Below are 23,611 nucleotides of genomic sequence, written 5' to 3'. Positions count from 1 at the left end.
CACACCATTATGCATTACATAAATTTAAACCATAAGGTACCAAACAATATATATAGTTATAAAGAAACTGGAATTTAAATGTAGCCACATGATTACATATCCTTTCTGGCTTTTAACCGATGCCTCAAAGCAGAAAAGATGTCTTTAATTACGTAAACTATCAGTCCAAACACGAAAGTCTATTTTAATGTAGTTTAATCCATTGTGAGATCGGGGCTATGGTACAGTTAATCAATAATGTGTTACTCACAACATGTATTGTAGTTATAACAGGTTGCTTTGTTAACTATATTATGGCTTATTACCTAGAGTAAGCATCAAAGTGATGAATACAAGAATGTAAATCAAATGTTTTATCCCTTGTGTAAAAGTAATTCAGTTCATTTTAGGGCCTGTGTATAAAAGAAAGGGAAAACTGGTTTTGACGTCAAATGAAGTGTTTCATTAGTACCGATCACCCACTTTCCCACATCAATGCTAAGTGCAGTATTTCAGAGCTAGAAATGGATTGTAACAAGAGCATGTGAATTTTCCCTGGATTCTTTATACTGTATGTATAAAAGGGGTTACATTCACATTTAATGACACTATGAAAAAAAACATCTACAGTAGGCATCATTTACAGTAACATTTCTTTTCCCAGGGTAAATTTAAAGCAGGTGGTAAACAGTAGACGTACCAGCAACAGTTACCTGGTTGTTGCAGGATTTGAACAGTTTGAGAACGCTTTATACTTATGCCTGGTTCTAAATAAGCTGATCCAGTTCATGGCACCAGAAAATAATCCCACGCATACAAGCCAATAGTTATGAAGAGGTAAGAAGGAAAGGCAGTAGGTACCTAAAATCTTATATTCCTCTACCTCTATCTGGGGGGACACTATTGGACCATGGTGATATTCTCAAGTTGCCCCTAGGGCAGTGTATGCTCAGCCCTGGCTGAATGCAATACCTTCTGTCCAAAAGGAGCATCCCTGGATGCAAAGCCATGGAATCTATAGCATTTGGTGAATGTAGGAACCAAGGACCACATAGTTGCTTTACTTAACTGCTCTTCTCGCAAGATCAAAGCCACACCACCCAGGAAGTAATGATATTCAGCTCCTTGATATGCTAGCTTAAGTGTGGCTCTTACCAAGTCATTCCCAACCTCGGTTCTCAGGGCAGACATACAGTGCAGGTTTTAGGGATATCCAGGCTTGAGCACAGGTGACAATTAGTACCTTCGTTATTTTGATGTAATCTGTGCTGGACAGTCTGAAGTCTGGACATCCCTAAAACCAGCACTGTTAGTGTGCCTTGAGAACGGAGGTCAGGAATGCCTGCTCTAGTCCATCTAACTATAGTCTGCTTATTGACTGGCCAACCTCCTTTCTTAGCACCATAAATGATAAACTAGTTTTACCTATACAACACTTCTTTATTTTCCTGAGCTCTCAAGAGTGCATTTGAATTGATGGACCAATGTAGGCTGTTGAAATTTTCCTGGCACTGCTATGGCATCCATTACAAAAACCAATGGGTCCTTGGATCTGCAAAACCAGGCATTTTGTTGCTGAACTGAAAAGCCATTAGCTCTATATGTGGATGATTGCACCCAAAAGTCGTTAGCAGCCTAGTGAAATAGAGACCATCCCCTAGAACAGTGGTTCCCAACCCTGGTCCTCAAGTACCCGCAACAGTGCACATTTTCCAGTTCTCCACACAGAATCACAGGCAAAATAATTAGCTCCACCTGTGGATCTTTTAAAATGTGTCTGAATATTGAGTGCACTTACTGGGTGACCTGGAAAACGTGCACTGTTGGGGGTACTTGGGGACCAGGGTTGGGAACCACTGCCCTAGAAGAATGGACTGGTGACTCACATATCCATTTGGGATATAAATCTCTGACCAAAGATAGAATCTAAACATCTCAACACGGCATCCCATCTGCCGGTATGCTAACTGCATCCTCCGCCATGATATACTGTACTATTTAAGAACTAAACCTAAAGGAGAAATTAAGGTTTACCCACAATTAATAAGATTTCTAGTGACACTGGAGGAAACAAAGTTATTTTCAGAAACACATACAGATGTAGCAGGCTACATTTTTGCAGGGGCTGGCGATTCCATCGGCCCGTGGCTACGGAGCCTGCCGGGGGTCCCCGCCACCTCCCCCGCCGTCCCAACCTCCCCCCAAACTGGGCAGCGTCTCCCTGAAGCGGAGAATGGCAGGGAGATGCTGCCCAGCCGCCATGATACTGGGTCGCACGTGAGTATGAGAAGCACGCGAGTCCCAGTCCCTATCACCGGCACTCGTCAGTTAAAGGGATCTGGCAGGCGCCGGGCAAAGATGTAGCCTGCTACATCTGTACATCATATATTATAATAATAATAATAATAATAATAAAAAAAACCTTTAAATAGTAATACAAAATCACTGGCTACACATCAAAACTGCTTGATGTAATTTATTACCAAAGGCTCCTGCTTTTTCATACATCATTAAACAAAAAGGCAGATGCAATTTTTTTTATACGACTTTTGCAAATTCTCTACACCAAACTTTGAGAACATAGCACAAGCCCCTTTTCTTTGCCTCCACTTTATTACACTGTTTAATTGCATGTGCTGTTGTCATGTTGTTCCACCTAAACCCAAAAAATAGTTAGCAGAAAATGCAAAACCAGGAGCCATTGTAAATAGTCAGACAGTACTTGAAATGGCAACTGAACATACAACCTCTTTATTTCAATTGTAACTCATTCTTATACTTTCTTTGCTCATCAAAGACAAAAAGTTTTAAGATAAATTTTTGGGGCAGCAATTTCAATTATCATAGAATTTTATGGGTTCCCACAATACAAACATTTAACAAGATTCTCAACTTTGTTACACAAAATGAACAGTCACCATCTTATATCTTTTATTCATTTTTAATATTGTTTTAAATTTTAACTTTTCAAACGATTTCCAGTTTAGAAAACATTACACTGACCACATAATTCCTTTTTTTAATTTTATACAGTTTTACAAATAATTCTAAATACACTGTTGTGTTCAGGATGATGGCAAATAAGATTTAACTGTACATAAGGAAAGAAAAAATATTATAAGCATATTTAGAAACCATAAACATGTCTATACAAAACAAGCAAAATGGAATAAATCTTATATTTAAAAGTATTGCAACAGTCCCACAGTTTTATAACAAAAAAGGTCTTTGCACAGTTCCTCACAATGCCCCATCAACAGCTAAAGCAAGACAGCAATATACTTTATTTCCTTTTTTTTTTTACCTTTTTATAAGAAACTGAAAATTGTCTGAAATGTTACACAGAAATACGATTTTGCACATCAAAAGAACAAAATATTTCATGAGTGGAGCAAAATGTGAAGGACACACATCAAACCGACTGGTATAAAATCCCATTGCACATTATTTTACTCAGTTGTTTCAAAAGTAAAAAAGGTATATTTACAAAATATTTTGCACTTAAACTTAGAAATGATATGGGTGCTCTAGAATTAAAAGAGAGTTCCTGATACGGATGTATCTAGAGAGGTGCGTTCTGCTAGTCAGCTATCAGTGCTCCTTCCCAAGCAGCAAGCCAGGAAGTAACAGAAGCCTATTGTAAGAAATGCATTTACACCATGATTCCTCCTCTAGCTTGTTTAAACACCTGCATTATAAAACTGTATGTTACAAAGTCAAAATAAAGAAAAAAAAAATAATACTTTGTACATTGTAAAAAGATACATAGCAATTAAAATTGAACCCCCAGCACTGATGGAGATGTGTTACTTTGAATAATAGTCATTAAACAAATCATAAAAATAATGAAAGCAATGCAATCCAAAACAGCACCATGCACAAGTTTGTAGTGTGATAAACATAGAAATATATAGCACCAATCATCTCCTAACACATGTCAAAACTGGTCAAGGAGCTGACGTAGATATGGAGCCTTGGAGAGTTCCCGACTCACTCTTGAGAGCTTGAAGAGTACTGGACAGTTGAGAGAAACACACTGGATCTGTTGGTCACTGCAGCCTGTGCAATTCTTGCATATCTAAAAGGGAAAGGTGACAGGTGAATGCAGGCACAAAGGCTCTGAAATAATTTTTACTACTGCAAAGAAAATAATAGCTAAATATTACATCTTATTGCAACAGGGACCATTGGAAGTTTAGATAACGGAGTTACAGGGAAAATGTAAGGTACTTATTTCCTAGCACGGCGCCTATCGCATAAGATTGTATGCCTTAATTAAGGCATACAATCTATACAATTGAAAAGATTTTTAATTGTATGTACAATTTCGCATCTTATGGATCTTATGCATCCATAAGATCCATGAGATCCAAGATCCATAAGATGCCATAACATAAAAATCGTAATAAAACCCCCAATAACCATTGTTAACGCCACCGGCACTACCAACACGGACTACTTCACATGTATTCCGCGTCCGCTCGCCACTATTCGGGCTCGGTGGCTCGCTGCGCTCGCCACACTATATAAAATCAACTCTACGCCAACGTGGATAGTGAAGGCATGAAAAGGTCGGAGGACGCGTACCGCCGCCGCTCGCCACGCTTTGGGTTGTCATCAATAGTGGGGTGGCGTTAACAATTGCATTTCACCCATGAGGGCATAAATGTAAAATTGGGTCTCAGGGACCATTTCACATTGATTCCAATGTAAAAATCTTGTCGATTGTATCTCATGCATCTTTTGCCGCACAAACACATAAGATGCATGTAATGCTTGCGATATCGGCCCGACACATACAATCTAGATCGTGGGCGCCGTGCTAGGAAATAAGTACCAAATGTAAATATAATAGATTATGCACAGTAATCTTACCTTTAATATCAGTGTTGTGGGACAAGTGCTTAGGTTTGGCTGTTGTCAGCATTGCAGGACACATGTGTGGCGTATGTTTGTAGTGGAAGCACAATGGTACGAATTCTCTGTAAGTGGGTGGTGAATGCTTTGTGGGACAAGAGCTTAACTGTGTGGGCAGTCTCAGCATTGCAGGAGGAGTTCTTCACATGTTGGCAGTGGCAACATAGCATGGCAAGTTCTTTACGGGTGATTGAGTCAGAATTGTAAATCATGCTGGACATAAGCTGTATCAGTGTAGCAGAACAAGTGCTTTATAAGGTGGGCTGTGCTACCATTGCAGTATGAATGCTTTATAACCGGGCAAGTGTTTTATGTGTGGGTAATATAAGCATTGGATATGGATCATATGGTCGACCTAAAGATGGTACAGTCATTTGGTCCACACCACTAGGTCAACAAACTGCAAGGTTGACATGGGTGTAGGGCGACATGTCATTAGGTCAACACAATCATTAGATCGACCTGGAGTTTTTCACTTTTTTTTTTTACCCGAATGTCAACACTATCGACATGGACGCAGGATTAAGTGCACTGCATCCTCTCGCATGGCTTGCTGTGCTCGCCATGCTTCGGACACACTATTGTATTCTCCCACACCGCCCTAGTAATGAAATACCGCCTGTCAGCCCATGTCTACCTTTTTACTGTCAACCTAGACCATGTCGACATAATGCTTGTGTCGACCTAATGACCGGTCAACCTTCTCCCATGTCAACCTTGCAGTATGTCGACCTAGTGGCGTTGATCTAATGACTGTCAACCATCTATAGGTCAACCAATTGACCGTAGCATTGTGGGGTAAGTGCTTTAAGTGTGGCCGGTATCAATATTGAGGGGCGAATGCTTTACAGGTGGATGGTTTCATCATTACGAATGAGTACTCTATGGGTGGGATAAGTCAGCATTATGGGTTGAGGGATTTTCGGGTGGGATAAGTCAGCCTTGTGGGTTCAGGGATTTTCGGGTGGGTTAAGTCAGCCTTGTGGGTTGAGAGCTTTACGGGTGGGTGGAGTCAGCCTTGTGTATTAGTGCCTTACTGGTGGGTGGATACAGCTTTGTTGGGTAGGTGCTAAATGGTTGGAGTCAGCATTGTGGGGTGAATGCCTTATGGATGGTTGGAGTCAGCATTGTGGGGTGAATGCCTTATGGATGGTTGGAGTCAGCATTGTGGGGTGAATGCCTAATGGATGGTTGGAGTCAGCATTGTGGGGTACTTTAGAGTTTTGTTTTATGTGTGAACTGAATATTAAATGTACGCGAATGAAATCTTTATATTACAATGACATTTACCTTGACTAGTTGGTGTTGCCTATATTCCAACTCTCTAATTTCTTGATTGAGAATCACAACTACATGCTGCGGTTGACTTCTACAGTTATCACAGATCCCATGTTGAGTCAATTCATCACATATAGGACAATGTAAAGTGGTAAAATACTGAGAAATTGTGCCTTTCCTTCCGTCCAGTTCATTTCGCACTGTTGAACAGGCCTTCTGGATCTGACAGAGAAAACAAAACACTGATGACTGTAATTATACGGGTGGGTTACAAAACGACTGTTCTACAAATAATGATTTCAATTCTTGAAAATATTTGTACCATTTTTGGTTTCCCATTTTTTTTCAATCCTCAATACAAATATAATGCCCTTCAAATTTATACAAGGTCAACAACTTATTACAAAAAATATATATTTATTATCTTGGGCTCACCCTTGGTAGCTCATCGTACCAGCTGAAGACATCTACTCCTATCAGTGAAAAGATCCTATTTAGTGGTGGCAGTATCTGTTTGGTTATGTAGTAGGTTGCGTTCAACCTCAGATTATGATCTTGGAGGACATCAATGGGCCTTCTCACAAGCTGGATAAGGGGCACTCCAGGTGTACCATATACTATGACATATGGCACTCGTTCTCCAACACGTGGCTCAGAGCGGCGGTCATACGCTACCATCTTCCTGTTTAGGAAAAAGAACAGTCATTGGTCTGCTTAATCATAGCCTTAATATGAACCACATATATACTGTAGATGCTGCAGGTGAAAATACAATGTATAACGACTGTTGTTTCAAAGTGTAAAGCGCTACAGAATTTGCAGTGCCATATAAGAAACGGTTAATAAATCATAAATAACCTGGGCTGCAGCACAGCATCTCAGTCTCAGGAAGAGACCTGCGACCAATATCTAAGTGGAAATTACCCATCTATATAATAAGTTGAAGAGTCTGTGTGCGTGTGTGCGTGTGTGTGTCCGTCGCATTGCGGACACACCGTGGCACTCAGAGACACCAAATTCAGCAACAAGATACCTCTGGACCCGGTGGTGTGCACCTCGAAGCCGTTTTTGGGAAATTTCACTTAGAAATTTAAAAAACACCAAGTTGTAATTTTCCTTCATTGATGTTCTGGGGAAAAGATTGATGATCTGGGAAACCGTTTGCGAAGGAACAACTCCACACCTGATTTCATTGCTGTCATTGAGTATGAATGACACATTCTAACATTATGGTGAAGGCTTTAAACAATTAGGAAATAATTGAGGATATACATAGACCACACAACACACACACACACACACACACACATATACACATTGTACACACACACACACACACACACACACACAACACCACACCACATATGCACACATAGCACACAACACACACATTTATACGTAGAGCACCTCACACACTTACACATTGGACAGATACACACACACACAAAACACACCACATGCAGTACAATACAAATCCATACACACTACAACACACACCCAAAAACAGTACAACAAACACACAGAACACACACACTTAAACATTGCCAGGATACGCAAAGCACACTACACACACATATATACGTACGTAGCACACATCACAAACTTACACATTCGGCAGATACACACAACACAACACTCACAGTACAACACACACCCACATTCACTACAACACACACCCAAAAACAGTACAACACACACTTAAACATTGCACAGATACACACAGCACACTACACACACACAGATTTATACATAGCACACCTTACGCACTTACACATAGGGCAGATACACACAACACACACACATAACATACCTCTAACAGCACAACACAAACCCACATTCACCACACACACCCAAAAAACAGTACGACACACACAAAACACACACTTAAACATTGCACAGATACACAAAGACACAACACACACATACTGTATATACGTAGCACACCTCACACACTTACGCATTGGACAGATACATACAATACAACACACACAACCACATACACTACAACACACACACAAAAACAGTACAACACACACAAACACACAGAACACATAAAAAATAATTTGCCGTTTATTTAACCGTCTGTACCGGCAAATAAAAACTGTACCTAATGTACCGTTTCTACTTTGTTCCCCATATCCGTCTCTCCAGTCCTCCAGCCTGTCACTGCGCTCCCCGGCCAGTTGCACTGAGAAATCTTTGTCCTGGCCAATGCACCCATTGATCAATACAAAGTGGGTACACTGCACTCACCCTGTTAGTCAGTTGGATATCAGGCACTGCTCTGCCTTAAGGGTTTCCCAGACTCTTTTGGTTTATAGATAATGTTTGGTCGATGGGCATGAGCGCTGCATGCATTTGTTTGAATGTTATGAGTGTAAGAAGTTGAAGAATAAGACTGAGATGAAGATTTGTCACGTTATAGTGTACAATTTACTCAATAAATCGTGAAAAAAATATGCGTACATAGAAGTACAGTACAGTACAGTACAATCAAGAAATAAAAAGTAGGATTAAAAAATAAATTCTGATTCAAACTGATAATTGTTTGGATGGCGGTGGGTTGCGAAACAAATCTATACGTGGAGGGGGTATGGATATTGTGGGCATAATTGGTGTTTGGTACACCTACAGGGGGTCCCCAGTTGATGAGAAATTCTCACTACAGTGTCACCGTAGGGGGATTTCCAATTGGGGTTCAGGTGGTCTTTTAGGGACCCCTTTACAATCCCGTTGGTCTCTTCTCCTGGAGCCTACGGTCTCCCTCAGTGATTGACTATCATTAAGGGAGACTGTAAGCTCAAGGAGAAGAGACCTACAGGATTGTAAAGGGTCCCTAAAAGACCACCTGGACCCCAATTGGGAATCCCCCTATGGTGACACTGTGACCGTGACACTGTAGTGAAAATCCCATCAATTGAGGACCCCCTGTAGGTGTAACAAACACCAATTATGCCCACAATATCCATACCCCCACCTATAGATTTGTTTCACAACCCACCCCATCCAAACAATTAACAGTTTGAATCAGAACTTATTTTTTAATCCTACTTTAAACATTTTTTTCACGATTTATTGAGTAAATTGTACACTTTGTAACATGGCAATTCTTTTTCTCAGTCTTATTCTTCAACTTCTTAAACTCCAAACCTTATCAATGCATCCCATTGATGATTGTGATGGCTGGATCAGTGGATTGGCCCGGCGGGTGTAGGGAAGAATTTGGCCCATTGCACCCATTCCCAGTGGTGCATTACAGTGGTGCGGATAGTTTGTGTCGCGTCATGACATCATGTGGCCAGGCCAGCGGACCTGCTCCCACACTCAGGGGCTGCCCCACTGTTTGGTAGAGATGCTCGGTGCATGTGCTTTACAGATCCCCAGACCTCAGAGACTGCTGCAGGCAGGTTCGGTGAGGGGAGTGGCAGTGGCAGGGAGCAGTGAATTTTGTATTAATTATGGCGCGGTAAGTAACACCCACCCCGGACCCCACGCACTCAGCGCCTGTAATTACACACCCTAGAAACTGTACCATTGAAAGTATAGAAATTGAGGTGTGGACATGTCCTTTTCTGATTTTGTACCGATTTCTGACCCTCAGATGTTGGAGGATATGTCATACAGTAGGTGCTAAATCTCAGGAGTGGATGTGGAATTCATCAACACATACAATTTTCAACTCCGGAGCGTTGTGTTTCAAACAACAACACCACACCTGATTTCATTGCCATCATTGAGTATCAATGCAAACACATTCTAACATTATGGTGGAATCTATAACAAATTACAATCTTAGGTCTTTGTCACAGCATACTGTAAGATGACATTTTTCAGCAATTTTGGAAATAAAGAAACCCCAAGGTTTTCCCGGGCAACGCCGGGCGGGTCAGCTAGTAGAAGAATACTTTTATGCAATTGCTGTTTTTAATAATAATGCACTATTAGGGTATATTTTCTTAAGTGCAGATTTTTAGAAGTGAAGATGTATCCCATAAGCCAATGAGATTCTAGTTATCGTCTAGAAAAATGGTTCTCAATCTCGGTCCTCGGGACCCCCAACAGTTCACGTTTTCCAGGTCACCCGGCATGTGCACTCATTATTCACTGACACATTTTAAAAGATCCACAGGTGGGGCTAATTACTTCACTTGTGATTCTGTGTGGAGACCTGGAAAATGTGAACTGTTGGGGGGTCCTGAGGACCGAGGTTGAGAACCATTGGTCTAGAAGGTTCTAGATCAGGCATGTCCAACGTTGGCCCTCCAGATGTTGCGAAACTACACATCCCAGCATACTTTGCCACAGTTTTGCTATTAGAGAATGCTAAAACTATTGCAAAGCATGCTGGGATGTGTAGTTTCAAAACATCTGGAGGGCCAACGTTGGACATGCCTGTTCTAGATAATCACTTTTATGTAGATTATTTCCATATCTACCTCTTCTCTCCTGATCATTTCCTCTTTCCGCACTTGTGTTTCCAACTGTCTCTCACTATCTATGTCTTAGTGCTTTCTTAAATTAACATGTATAATGGGCCCTACACACGGAGCGATACTCAGGCATTTTCTAAGTGATTTTACATAATTTCACAGCTCAGAAATTGCCTGAATATCACTATGTGTAGGGTAAATAGCAATCTAAATACACGGTCCCGTGGGTCTGTATCTGGCACGCAGGTTATTAATCGGTCAGGGCCAGTGTTCTCACCGGGTGATCTAGCATTGCTCAGAATGCTAAGCGGATCGTGTAGGGCCCATGAGACTGAGCTGCACAGATAAAAGCAATACAAAGTGTATGATGTATTGCATAGAGAAAGCAGGGTTAGATATTTTGGCATCTGGAAACAGTGAAATAACACAGGGTGACAATAAGTTGAGCGTTGACTTTGTAAGAGGTGTCCAGTCCCCTGGATAGCGATGAGAGTGGCAGTCCGACAGAATGGCTATTGCATGCTGCAAGTTCTGCTAAACTACCAGAGGGACCTCAACTTAAGAAGAGAACGGCTACTACAATAGTATTGAACATAAAAAAATACAGATAAGAATTTTTTTCTTTTTTGGGATGAACACGTACACTGCTCAAAAATATTTAGGGAACACTAACATAACACATCCTAGATCTAAATTAATTGTACTTTACATCACATCTTTACGTGGATTCAGTATTGAATCCCGGCGGTCGGGATCCCGGCGTTCAGAATCCCGACGCCGGAATCCCGACAGCCGAAATGCCGACAAGGGGGGGATGTGGATCGCCCCCCCTTGCGGGCTCGCTGCGCTCGCCGTGCAGCGGGCCCGGTGCCTCGCTACGCTCGGCACACTAATTTATTCTCCCTCCAGGGGTGTCGTGGACACCCCAGGAGGGAGAATGTGTCGGGATTTCGGCGATCGGGATTCCGGCGTCGGGATTCTGAACGCCGGGATCCCGACCGCCGGGATTTTAACTGCATCCCCTTTACGTCACACTTTCTTTGGTTTCCCACTTTTGCTTCTCTTTCAATTTTTATTGTTGTTCTTGCATAAAACAATAAAAAGAAGTTGGAGGAAACGTGAAGGTAACAAAGGAAATAATGGATGTTGGAAGCTTGGATTGCAGAATGCATAGATTTGAAAGAAAGGAATTATTCCGAAAAGAAGTACCAAAAAAGAAAAGCAGCTATGCGCACGTGTAGACGCACAAACATACACAATGGGCATGACACTAAATGTTGTGTTTCTATGATTAATCATAGTTTAATATTCTAACTTTGGGGTTAATATTCTCAGTGCCGGTGCAAGGCGCCGGAGCGCCCCAGCGCTCACCCGCTCCACGGGTGGGGGGTGGAGAGGAAGAAGGCCGCCGTGCTGCTCCGGGGGGGTGGGTTTCCGGTGTATATATTACTCACCCTTCAGGAGGTGAGGCGCTCGGGTCTAGCTCAGCGGGCGGGAGGGAGAGCTGGAGAGCTCAGCGGGCAGGAGGGAGGCCTCGCAGTTCAGTCCCGGTGCAGTGTGACTGACATCTTCCTGACTTCCTCCACCCGCACTGTGTACAGCCGCTCAGCCGGGCAGCGCTGAGCACTTGGCTCACCCTCAGACGCTGAGCGGCTGTACACGGTGCGGGTGGAGGAAAATGTCAGTTAACATGCACCGGTGTCTGGGACTGAACTGCACACAGCGCAGCGAGCCCTCCCTCCTGCCCGCTAAGCCAGACCTCCAGCTCTCCCTCCTGCCCTGCTGCCAACTACCGCCCCCCCCCAGTGGGGGGCCCTGAATATCCTAGCCCCATTTTTTTTATCATAAATGTATCAAAAATTGTGTACGAAAGAAATTAGTTCAATCTCTAACTAGTAATTATATGCCATAAATTGAATGATATCTCCCATCTCTGGGCATGTGTGGTGTCTCCATAACTCCTACCTTGTGAGTTCTAGAGCTGGAACACAAGCTCCTGGTCTGTACGCAAAACTTCCTCTGTATTCCTTGGCAAAGATTAGATCCTGCATGCTGGCCTTTCCCTCCAACAGCTTCATGCATTGTCTCTGGACATACTGTTTAATTTGACTTATATCTCTTGTCTCAAATAGCAGCTTAATAGAACGTTCAAGTATCTGGGGGGAAAAAACAAAACAACCCCACACTTTTGAAAACACATTTTTCCTGGAGAAGGGGAGTTCAGCTTCTCATGTACTCCTAAATGGCATCACAATTGGATTTCTGGTTTGTCACATAATACCAAAGTTAGATAAGGGCTAAATCAGCATAGTTTGTAGCCAGGTACCAATTTGTTTTACAATGTATTCTGCTTATTTATGCATTCAACACTATACTGCGCCTCTTAAAAAGGCATAAGTTAAGCAGGGAGAAGAACAAGAATTCTGATAAGCATCTCTAACCTATACTGAAATATTGCTACAGTATACCGCATTGGTTCCCAAATGTGGTCCTCGTTGCATACTAATAGTCCAGGTTTTAAAGATATTCCTGGCTCACACATATGATTAAATCACATTTACTGAAGTATTAATTGATCCTCTGTGGCCAAGCACGGATATACTGTACTTAAAACCCGGACTGTCAGGGTACCTTGAGAACTGCGTTTGGGAACCTCTGGTATAACTATAATACTAAATACATTAGGCATTATAAAAATAAAAAGCAACTTTATCGGAAATATGAAAGTATAAAAAAGTCCAGACTGAATACTGAATAATGGGACAAACATGGTCACTCAGGGAAGGCGTCAGACGGAGCTCCCTGCCGCCGTCTGACGCCTTCCCTGCCTGTCCCCGCCCCAAACCCCCGGGTCCTGCTGCCCAGCCACAGAGAAACTCTAATGCGCTTGAGGTGCACGTGCATGCCAGTCTGATGGAGTCCCTCTCCGCCGCCTCTCGCCAATGGGGATGGTCTGGCGAGAGCAGGGCAAAGAAGACAGGGGCTCCATCAGTATATAGCAGTGTTTTTCAACCACTACGCCGTGGCACACTAGTGTGCCTTGAGCTGTTCTCAAGTGTGCCTCCAGATCTAGAGATGCCCAAACTAGTTTACAGCCACCACCAGTTCAACTGTTATTTACTGGTCTCTTCTTTTCATTTAAAGGGCCAATGTATTTTATTTGTGTTGACTGTGGGGACCAGTGTGATTGTTTTTTTATATGGGGGGGCAATAGGTTTGTTTTTTTCCTATGGGGTGCAATGTGTTTTGCCCTGTGGGGATCTCATGGTGTGCCTTGGCAATTTTAAAATCTTATTTAGTGTGCCGCAAGGTAAAAAGGTTGAAAATCACTGGTATATAGTGTATGCACAGCTTTTTATTGGTTATACTGTAACCGCCAACATCTCCCCCATACGGCCTATAGTGGATAAAACCCATATTCGTAACAGCAGTTTAGTTTGCCATAACTAGGCTACAACAACAAAAAAAAAAAAACGGTACTCTTTACCTAGAACGGCGCCCACGATTTTGATCTTGGGCATCGCAAGGTAAAAAATCGCGTCGGTCGCATCGCATGCGACCAAAAAAATCGCATGCGATGCAACCGACGCAATTTCACATAGGGAACAATGTTAAATGGCCCAATTGACCCGATTTTACATAGGGAACAATGTTAAATGGCCCACAGAGGCCAAATAGCCACCCTCCTCAAGTGTGAAATGGCCCCCCCCCCCCCCAATTGTTAACGCCACCCCACGATCAACGTCAACCCGAAGCGTGGCGAGAGGCGGCGGTAAGCGTCCTACGACCTTCATACCCCCACTATACACGTCGGCGTGGAGTTGAGAATAGAAAGTGTGGCGTGCGCAGCGAGCCACCGAGCCCGAAGCATGGCGAGCCCCGCGAGGGGACGCGGACACCTGTGAAGCTCGCAAGGGGACGCGTATACCTGTGAAGGTATCCGCGTTCGCTCGCCACGCTTCGGGCGTGGTGGCTCACTGCGCTCGCCACACTTTCTATTCTCAACTCCACGCCGACGTGGATAGTGGGGGTATGAAAAGGTCGTAGGACTTGTACCGCTGCGCTCGCCACGCTTCGGGTTGATGTTGATCGTGGGGTGGCGTTAACAATTGGGGGGGCCATTTCACACTTGAGGGTGGCTATTTGGCCTCTGTGGGCCATTTAACATTGTTCCCTATGTAAAATCGGGTCAATTGGGCCATTTAACATTGTTCCCTATGTGAAATCGAAGCGATTTTTTGGTCGCATGCGATGTTACCGACGCGATTTTCATTTTAACATGTATTTCTATGTAAAATCACGGGCATCGCATCGGTCGCATCGCATGCCATTATAATGGCATGCGATGTACATGCGATGCCCGCGATGGGCGCCCTTCTAGGTAAAGGGTACCAAAAAAACATTTGCAGCTCACATCACAACTCTCTTGGTTGCCAGTATTACACATTGCCTACATTGGTTACTGGTAGCAAAAAACTGTGCTTAGCATTCTGTTAAACTTACCTTACTAACAGCAGGACAGGCGTCTCTTCGCACTGTCTCTATCCCCTTTGCATCGAAAACTGGATCCTTCTGGTCAAGCGTTTCATACATATAACCTACGTATCTCTTCTTGGTTTGCAGAACACATGGAAGATACACCTGCAAATTGCAGTTATAAAAGTTCAACAATTATATTTACAAAATGAAATACAAACTTTTAAAATGTACAGGTTTGCAACACAAATTTGAACACGATAACAAACATAATATAAAAGTTAATTTAAAATTATTGGTATTTGTGCCCAAATGTCCAGAATAAGTGTCACCTTGAACTTTTCAGGAAGGCCCAACTACAGATACGTCCACATAGATCTATCCCCCACATGATACAAGTTGCGTTATCTCAAACGCGTGAGTGCCGTATGACTCATGTCATCTTTGTGAGTGACTTTACATTAAAACGTGTTTTATGCCCAAAATATGATATACAAGCAGCTTTGGCTGATTAAAATGATATGCAACAGGCCTATACTCAGTGTGTGAATGAATGTGTGTCTGCATAATTAATGGAATGTTAATGTCCTCCAGTAAAACACTGTTACGTAGCATTTTGTATGCAGATACAGCAGCAGTCACATACAGAATATAGGCATGCTGCATATTACGTTAATCAGAAAAGCTTGTGCATCCTATGCCGTTTTACAAAAAAAGATGTACTTTAATGGAAAAAGTTGTACACAAAATGCTCAGTGCTACCGACTCACAGCATGAAATGGTGCAACTAGAAGGTCGATTTAAAGCAAAATGAGGCATACATAGAAACATCTGGAGGTGCAATGCTGCACTTCATAATGGGGTTCGAAGAATCTAGTCTGGAAAAAATAGATCTGTTACATTATGCTGAAATGGACACCCAGAAATAACTATGTTTAAGAGCACTGAAGACTGGCCCCCATTAGACAAGCACATAATACCAGGGTCACAGACTGAATCATAGCATTGTGCACCACCATTAGTGATGGCTCCAAGATGACTTTACGTCACAAGTAACTTTCATGCCAGAAATTTAACATGGCTGCTGTCCCACAGGAAATCAAGTATGATACAAAAAGCAGGTTTCCATTACAGAGATATTCATCATCAGCCACTTTACCAAAGACTATATCATTATGCATGAATTACCTTGCTCCTCGTGTTCCCTAAATTGACTGCTGAGGAAAAGGTGTATTTCAGCTAGTGTGTTTTATTTCTTGACGCATAAAGTAGTGTATTCTTAGTTTTCTGCCTAGATAAACAGGCTGAACTCTTCCTCCATGGTGTGTACCCGTATTTAAATTATCTGACTATCACCGATTCCACAAAATAATTGCTATATGTTAATATATTAAGCTAAATACAAGTGATAGATTCAGAATCAAGGTCTCTCTATCCCATTTTGGGCAGAATCAGAAAAAATGGATTTGGGGGGAATCCATCATGCATCCGACCACGCAAATCAAATTAAGAAACTGAGGCGAAGTCGTTCACCACATATGTGCAATCGGGAAAAACACCAGGCAATCTATCGCGAAAACACAATCCACCCACAGCAAGTGTCTCCTTTTCATTTTGGCACACTATATATATATATATATATATATATATATATATATATATACATATATATACACATATATATATATATATATATATATACACATATACACACTGTAACTAAACACTGTTCCCACTTAAAGATATTACAAAGTATCTACTACGGGCCGGCAGCTTCCAATTGTACCATAGATGTTGCAAAAAGTCTCATCCTATTACTATGATACCCTGGATACTATACAATATATAATATGTAAAATGTATGTATCGTTTTATTATATTTAAGATATATACCTACCATGTATGTGAGCGCTGAGGTAGTCCCTTAAAATGGCTATGTGGGGGAGGGATGAGTGCAGTTCTTATGGGTGTGGTATGGCAGTGACCATGCAGTTGACAGTCAGAGAGGGAGGGGGCTGATCATCCTCCTGGCTCCCCTCTCCATGATTATCCTCCTGGTTCCTCTCACCTAGGGGTAGACCGGCAGCTCTGATGGGTTGCTGGAGCTTCCCCCAGCTAAAAATCGCTTGCTCCCACACACTAGATCTATTATCATTCCAACCAGCCAACTATTGCTTCCAGGCACATCCCATCGCACAGCATAGCATATAAAGGATGTGCTGCCCAGACTATTTGAACTAGATCGCATTGATCCAGTTCAAAACGCACAGAGTTCATCACTCCGTTTATGGGTGAAATTAGTGTTTCAATACAAGCTATTGCGCTTTCAATCATTTTAAAGAACTCTAAAAGAAATAATGAACACTGGTTTATGTATTTACAACTCCAGCAAAGTTTTAAGAACCAGGAAAGGGGGAAAGAAACCAGGGGGAAAGAAACATAAGAATAAAGGGAACAACAATAATTATTCAATGCTTAAATGTTCGTGTGCTTGGCGTCATGGCCCTTACTTGTTCAGCATTTCACCATTACCATTTTATATGTGCAGTTTAAATATCTATCGCGGCATATATAACCACACAGAGCAACCAAAAATCTAAATATACTGTAGTAGAAAACAATCGTGCAAAATCTATTCCTTATTTATCGCGATTTGTGTCCTGAAAAAAAGTAGATTTTATCCAGTGGTGCCAGATCAGGTCAAATTTAGCCAAAGTATTCTGTCTAATGTATATAAATTTTTCTTGTCTATGGGTGTAATTGACAAGTGACGTCCATTTATTAAAGTCAGGGCCTTTGTTGGACATCCATGTTCTACCAATTATTACTTTCGCCAGAGAGAAAAGGATATTTATATACAAGCTTTCGTTTCCCAGAGTTCTATCTCCAACTATACCTAATATACAGCACTTGACAGTGAGGACTTCCTTCGAGAAGCCGGTATGGGCAATAGTTTGAATTACTGCCACAGAATTCTACCCATCATTCCCAAAGTAAATGTATAAGGGTACCCGGGAGGAGGCCGCACTTCGGGCAGGTAGCAGATGCTCTGCCAACAAACTTGGACAGTGTCGTGGCCAATATATATGCTCTATGGAGTATGTACAGTTGTATCTGTTAAGTACGGAGAGCATTTGTGGCTTTCGCCACCGATGACTTTGCCACTGTCCATTCTTACTCCCTCAGTGTCCCCACATCTGCCTCCCATTTCTCCCTCAGCGTGTTTAACCCGTCATCGTGTTTTTTACCCAGGGTACGGTATAGTCTGGAAACTAATTTTTTCCTATTGTTTGATCTCAATATTAATTTAATCTGGGAATCACCAAATGTTGGAAATTGACCAGGGAAATGCTCCATTAGAATTCGTTTTTAATTGTAAGAAGCGAAAAAAGTGTGTATGTGGTAGCCCAAACTCCTCCTTTAGCTGCGAAAAGGTTTTAAGTCCCATTATATTATACAGCTGAGAGAGGGTGGTCACAGTGTGAGGATGCCATGCTTCATTCCCTGTATGATAATAGGGCTTCTAATGGATATTCCCGGTCTAGGAAATTAATTTCCATCATTTGGTTTGCTTTGCGCCATATCTTGATGGATTGGACCAGGAGTGGAGGATCTGAGGCCAGTTTATTACCCTGTAAAATCCTATATAGCGGGGTCTTACCTGAAGACGAGGAGGTCACTAAGGCTATGGCTATATCGCTACTGTGTACTTCTTGGTCAAGCCATGAGCTTAACTGTGTCAACCCTTGCCCTCATTAGATTATTTAACTGAATTTTAGGTCGCGTCCCGTTCCAAATAAATGAGGAGATTATACTGTTCAATTTTCTAAATATTGATTTAGGGATATAAATTGGTGAGTGTTGAATCACATATAAGAATTTGGGAAGGACCGCCATCTTGACCAGGTTTATCCTGCCTGATACTATCAGTGGCAGTTTCGTTCAAGATTTTATTTTTTTCCCCAGCCAGTCAAACAAGGGATGAATGTTCAGAGGTATGTAATCTTTCAGGTCCCAGGACACAATAATTCCTAGATATTTGAAGGATGCGGCCCATTGTAATGAATTTGAAAAAGATGTTGGATAGTTTGCCGAAGGACCTGCCAGAAAAATTATAGATTTTGCCCAGTTGATTCTGAATCCGGAGAAATCTCAGAATTCCTTGATCAGCTTTAAAACTATCAGAAGTGAGGTGTTATGGTCCGACAGGTATATTAAGAGGTTATCGGCATACAATGAAACAGTGTCCCTCCGTTCACCGTGGACAAATCATACTTACTGGGCTTGCTATGTAGTACATACTAAACCTTCCTATCACAGGGAATTTGTACCCTGAATAATACAAGAAAATGCAATAAAAGCAATGAAGTTAACAATGTTAAAAAAATCATTCACAATTATTTTACCTTCTCAAACTTCAGTTTCACTGGTTTTGGGTTTGTAGAAGTGACAGCTTCAGCAATTTCTTGTCCTATCTTGAAGGACTGTTCTTTTGTGGCTCCTTTCAGCAGTACAAACATGCTGCAAATGAAGCGGACATATAAGGAGAGCATTCATTATCACCAGATACCTCTTCACTTCATGTTCCATGAGCTCAGAACAATTTGGTTACAATGAATAAACACAGCTTTGCTGATTAGTGGTATACATTCAGTTGTGACAGTAAAATTTCTGTCCAACTCAAACTATATTTTAATATAGGATAATAATCAGTCAGACCACACGTTGCATTGAGCGCGTATTATAAGACAGAGACATACATGTTATTGTATTTAATATATGTGCTGGCTGCCTGACCTTGGGGATCAGCAGTACTGGCTTTCACTGAAACACAGCTGCACCCCTACACCCCACCCCCAAACTCCTGTAGAACTAGCCAATGTGAGTCTGCATACGGCTCTCGTAGAGGTAAAGCAGAGTGCTGCATCCTGGGAGCTCAGTGAAATGCACAGCTCTGCTGATCTCCAAGGACAGGCAGCTAGCATGTTTATTACATACAACATTACATGTATGTTTGTGTGTGCTAACCGGACCTCTACTCAATGCAATATGTGGTGTACACTGGAGCCCACGGGCAGCAGCCACCACAGATAATAAATAATAGAAATAATACAAGTGGAAATGAAATAAGTACAGTTTTTGCTCCAATCTACTTAAAGCCTAATACGGTAATTTTAATTAAATCTAGTCTCCAAATCTTTCTATTCCATCTACTGCCATTAAAAGGCATCAAGACATCACAACCAAAGACTGATCTCATGTGATCATTTGTCACAGAAGGGTTGGAGCTTGTAAAGGCTTTGTCCACAGGCTGGACACAATTGGTCAGCTGTGCTGGATCCAACTCGCCAGAGCAGCTAGGACTATGTGTGTAGTACAGTATGTGTGTGTTCTTCATAGATCCTCCTTGTTGCCTGGATATACAGAATTCCTTTCACTATTTTTATATTCAACAGGATATATGCAAGGCTTCCATATGCGTTTAAACAATACTTGGACTATTGTCATTTTTACCATAGGAGTTTATAACATGAGATGCTGTGTGTATGCATATCATGCTGATAATTACCTGTCCGTGTCACCATACACCACTTTGGCTCCCCATTTCTTTGTGTCATTGACAAGTTTAATAGCCCGTTCCAAAGTCTCCCGTGCTTTATGGATTATGCTGTCTCCAATCTACATGTGAGATGCAGAACAAGTCAGAAGAACATTTGTGCAAACCATTCACAGGGATTAGCACCAAAGTAGAGGTCGAACTTAAAATTTTAATCAGCCATTCTTAACCTGCAAGTCTGGCACAAACCATGGCGCTCCATGTAGTTTTGGGTGGATCAGTCTTCTGTTTGTCAAACTACTAATAAACAAACTTATTTATACTGTAACACTATGCTGTACAAGAGCCTAGTTATCAGCAGTTACCTTTTATACAAATATATATACTCCTGCCTAATAAACATATTTTATATTTTGTTCCCCCCCCCCTCTAATATCTTGTTGATAAGAGTTTGCCATGTGCACTAAGAATGTGAATTTTTTTTCTAATGTGTACTACCTAGCCTTGCACAGAACATAAGAAACATGAACCGACATTATCAAATTAATTAACCATAGCACTGTATGATTTTAGTAAGCCACACATGTGTGTATTACTGCTAGTGTAGACCACTGTATATATATCTAGGCAACATCCCCTGTGAGTGCTGCCTCTTCACCTGTTTGTCTATTGGATTTCCATATCCATATTAATATTTTTGATATTGCAATATTGGGGTGTATTCAATGTTTTTATTCCCTATGTGCAGCGAATCCTGTTTAGGATTTGCTGCACATTCGCAGGGTTCAGGAGGGCTGCAGCATTCGCTGCCACCCCTCCCTGTCACCCTATTCAATGCAGGAGGGATTTAGGGAATGCCGCAGGGAGCCGAAGGCAGGCAGGGAGATTCCTGCCCCAGAATTTATGGGGGAGGGCTCCCGGGGCACAGGCAGCAGAGGCTTCCCCCCGGGAATGCTGGCACGCGGGGCAGGGGTAGGGAGCCCCTCCTCTGGTCCCGCACATAACAAGTCGGAACCAGAGTGCAGTGAATATATGAATATTAATAAGCGGCGGCTCCCGGCCCCATGCTCGCGAATATGTAAAAAAAAAAAATTGTTTAAAAAAATACAAAAAAATTAAAAATATAGCATGCCCCTTCACAGAAAAACAAAAACCAGATTTTTTGACACAAAAAAAAAAAGGCTTTATTTTAAAAGATCACATTCCAGTTCACCTAAAAAAGATGACAAATGTAAAACGGAGAATCATGGCGAAAATCAATGGAGAAAGCAGTTCTCCATTTGAGCATTGAATACACTCTTGGCGAATCCCAGTGAAAACCCCATTGAAATACACCAGCAAATTGCAGCGAGCATGAAACGGAGAACTGGCCGGCATTCACTGGTCGCTTTCGGCCAACAGTGAACATTGAATAGGGTGAATCAGATTTTCAGTGGAAAAAATTCACCGCAAGGAGTGAAAACAGCAGATTCGCCGAAAAAAACAGTGAATCGGGAGCATTGAATACTGGCCATTATATTTACGGAACTTAAAATAAACATAATGTAGTACTTTAGGTATAAGTTTGGATCTATAAACTTTATCATTTAAAAGGAAACATCAGACAAAAAAGTTAATTCTTAATCACACCCAAATATATGCTGCAACATATATGCCTATTGGGTATATAAAACATAATGGGGAAAATTTACTAAGATGGGTATTCTACTTCACATGTGATGTTTCTATGGTCAACCAATCAGAATATACTTCTTATTTATTTATTTAGCACCCTCTAGAAGACAGTGGACATGATCTGATTGGTTGCCCATAGCCACATCACATGTGAAGTAAAATCCACATCTTAGTAAATTTCCCCCAATGCCCAATGCGTACTGGTCTTATACTGTCAGCATAAACATCTTTGGCGATTCTGTAACAAAACAAGAATCACTTCAAATACAACACAAATGAAAGCTCCTCCTGCTGTTCATTCTCTCAGTATGAGAACATCCAGCGTTTCACTGAACGCCTGTACCACTCTTGTTCACTTTACCACCATTCTAGGACGGCCAATACTGTGCAGAATGGCTCGCTTATGGGTACAACATTGAGATGGTATTTGTATGTAATTCCTGCTGCACTATATTGCTCAAATGATCCAATAAACATATGCCTTCTTACCTCCACACAAGGCATTCTCCCAGAGAAGTTAGCAGCAGTATAGCCAAATGTGACATTGGCAATTAATTTCAGCCCTAGCTGGCGGGCATCAAGCAGTCGTGTAAGGCTTTTGTCATGTTTATATGCTTTCATGGACTGTTTCACCATTATTCGAGTCTTCAAAATCTCTTCCAGCATTCGTGGCAGCACCCCTTTTCTGACTGATGCCTACAGTAATGGAAAAAAACACAGATGTTAAAGAAATAGGTAATCAAACACCCTGAACTCTTTGGAAGGGATACAGCGCTGCATCCCGGCACTGCATATCAGCATATATTAATGCCGTATGAATTAAGATTTTAGTAAAAGGACAGCTCTTGCGGTAAGAGCCAATATTTCTGGTGATCAGGCTTCCGGGTTTAGTATCTGGAGTCCTATTTGCACATGCGTTGAGTGATGCATGGGCCGTGGGGGCTGCTGGAACGATCTCATTAGATCCTTCACAGCAGGGAGCCATATACCATCTTCTACACCAGTGGTAGGCAACTTGTGGCACACCAGATGTTGTGGAACTACAAATTACAGCATGTCTTGCATCAGTGTTGTTGTTTGGGTATCCTGGGATGTGTAGTTCCACAGCAGTTTCCAACACACAGTGTGGAGGATGGTTGATGAATGCATGAGATGTTGAGAGAATGCCTAGGCTTAAAATAAAAAAATATACAAGGTGCAGAGTGTTAAGCTTGGTACACTCAGGTGATAAATTGATAATCAGCAGATTGCTGATGGGGTATTGGTATAGGTTGTGCCCAGTGCAGAATGGGTGTGATAG

The 23,611-nt window shown here is 41.8% G+C and overlaps 1 protein-coding gene across 1 annotated transcript in view; it reads right to left on the bottom strand.

Moving 5' to 3' along the window:
* Positions 1–2,811: 2,811 nt before the first annotated feature.
* Positions 2,812–23,611, bottom strand: part of REV3L (REV3 like, DNA directed polymerase zeta catalytic subunit) — a 182,452-nt gene continuing 161,652 nt past the window's right edge. The window contains exons 25-32 of the mRNA XM_083176894.1: positions 22,801–23,007; positions 20,650–20,759; positions 19,487–19,601; positions 15,108–15,245; positions 12,570–12,760; positions 6,610–6,856; positions 6,187–6,396; positions 2,812–4,057 (exon numbers count right to left, since the gene is read on the bottom strand). Coding sequence (XP_083033020.1) covers positions 3,917–4,057; positions 6,187–6,396; positions 6,610–6,856; positions 12,570–12,760; positions 15,108–15,245; positions 19,487–19,601; positions 20,650–20,759; positions 22,801–23,007 — 1,359 coding nt within the window. The 3' untranslated portion in view covers positions 2,812–3,916. The remainder of the gene's footprint in view (positions 4,058–6,186; positions 6,397–6,609; positions 6,857–12,569; positions 12,761–15,107; positions 15,246–19,486; positions 19,602–20,649; positions 20,760–22,800; positions 23,008–23,611) is intronic.

This window comes from Crinia signifera, chromosome 3 (genome assembly GCF_055691185.1).
Source record: "Crinia signifera chromosome 3, ASM5569118v1, whole genome shotgun sequence".
NCBI classification, from domain to species: Eukaryota; Metazoa; Chordata; class Amphibia; order Anura; family Myobatrachidae; genus Crinia; species Crinia signifera.
Note: the sequence above shows the minus strand (reverse complement) of the source record. Positions and strands in the feature narration are given on the sequence as shown.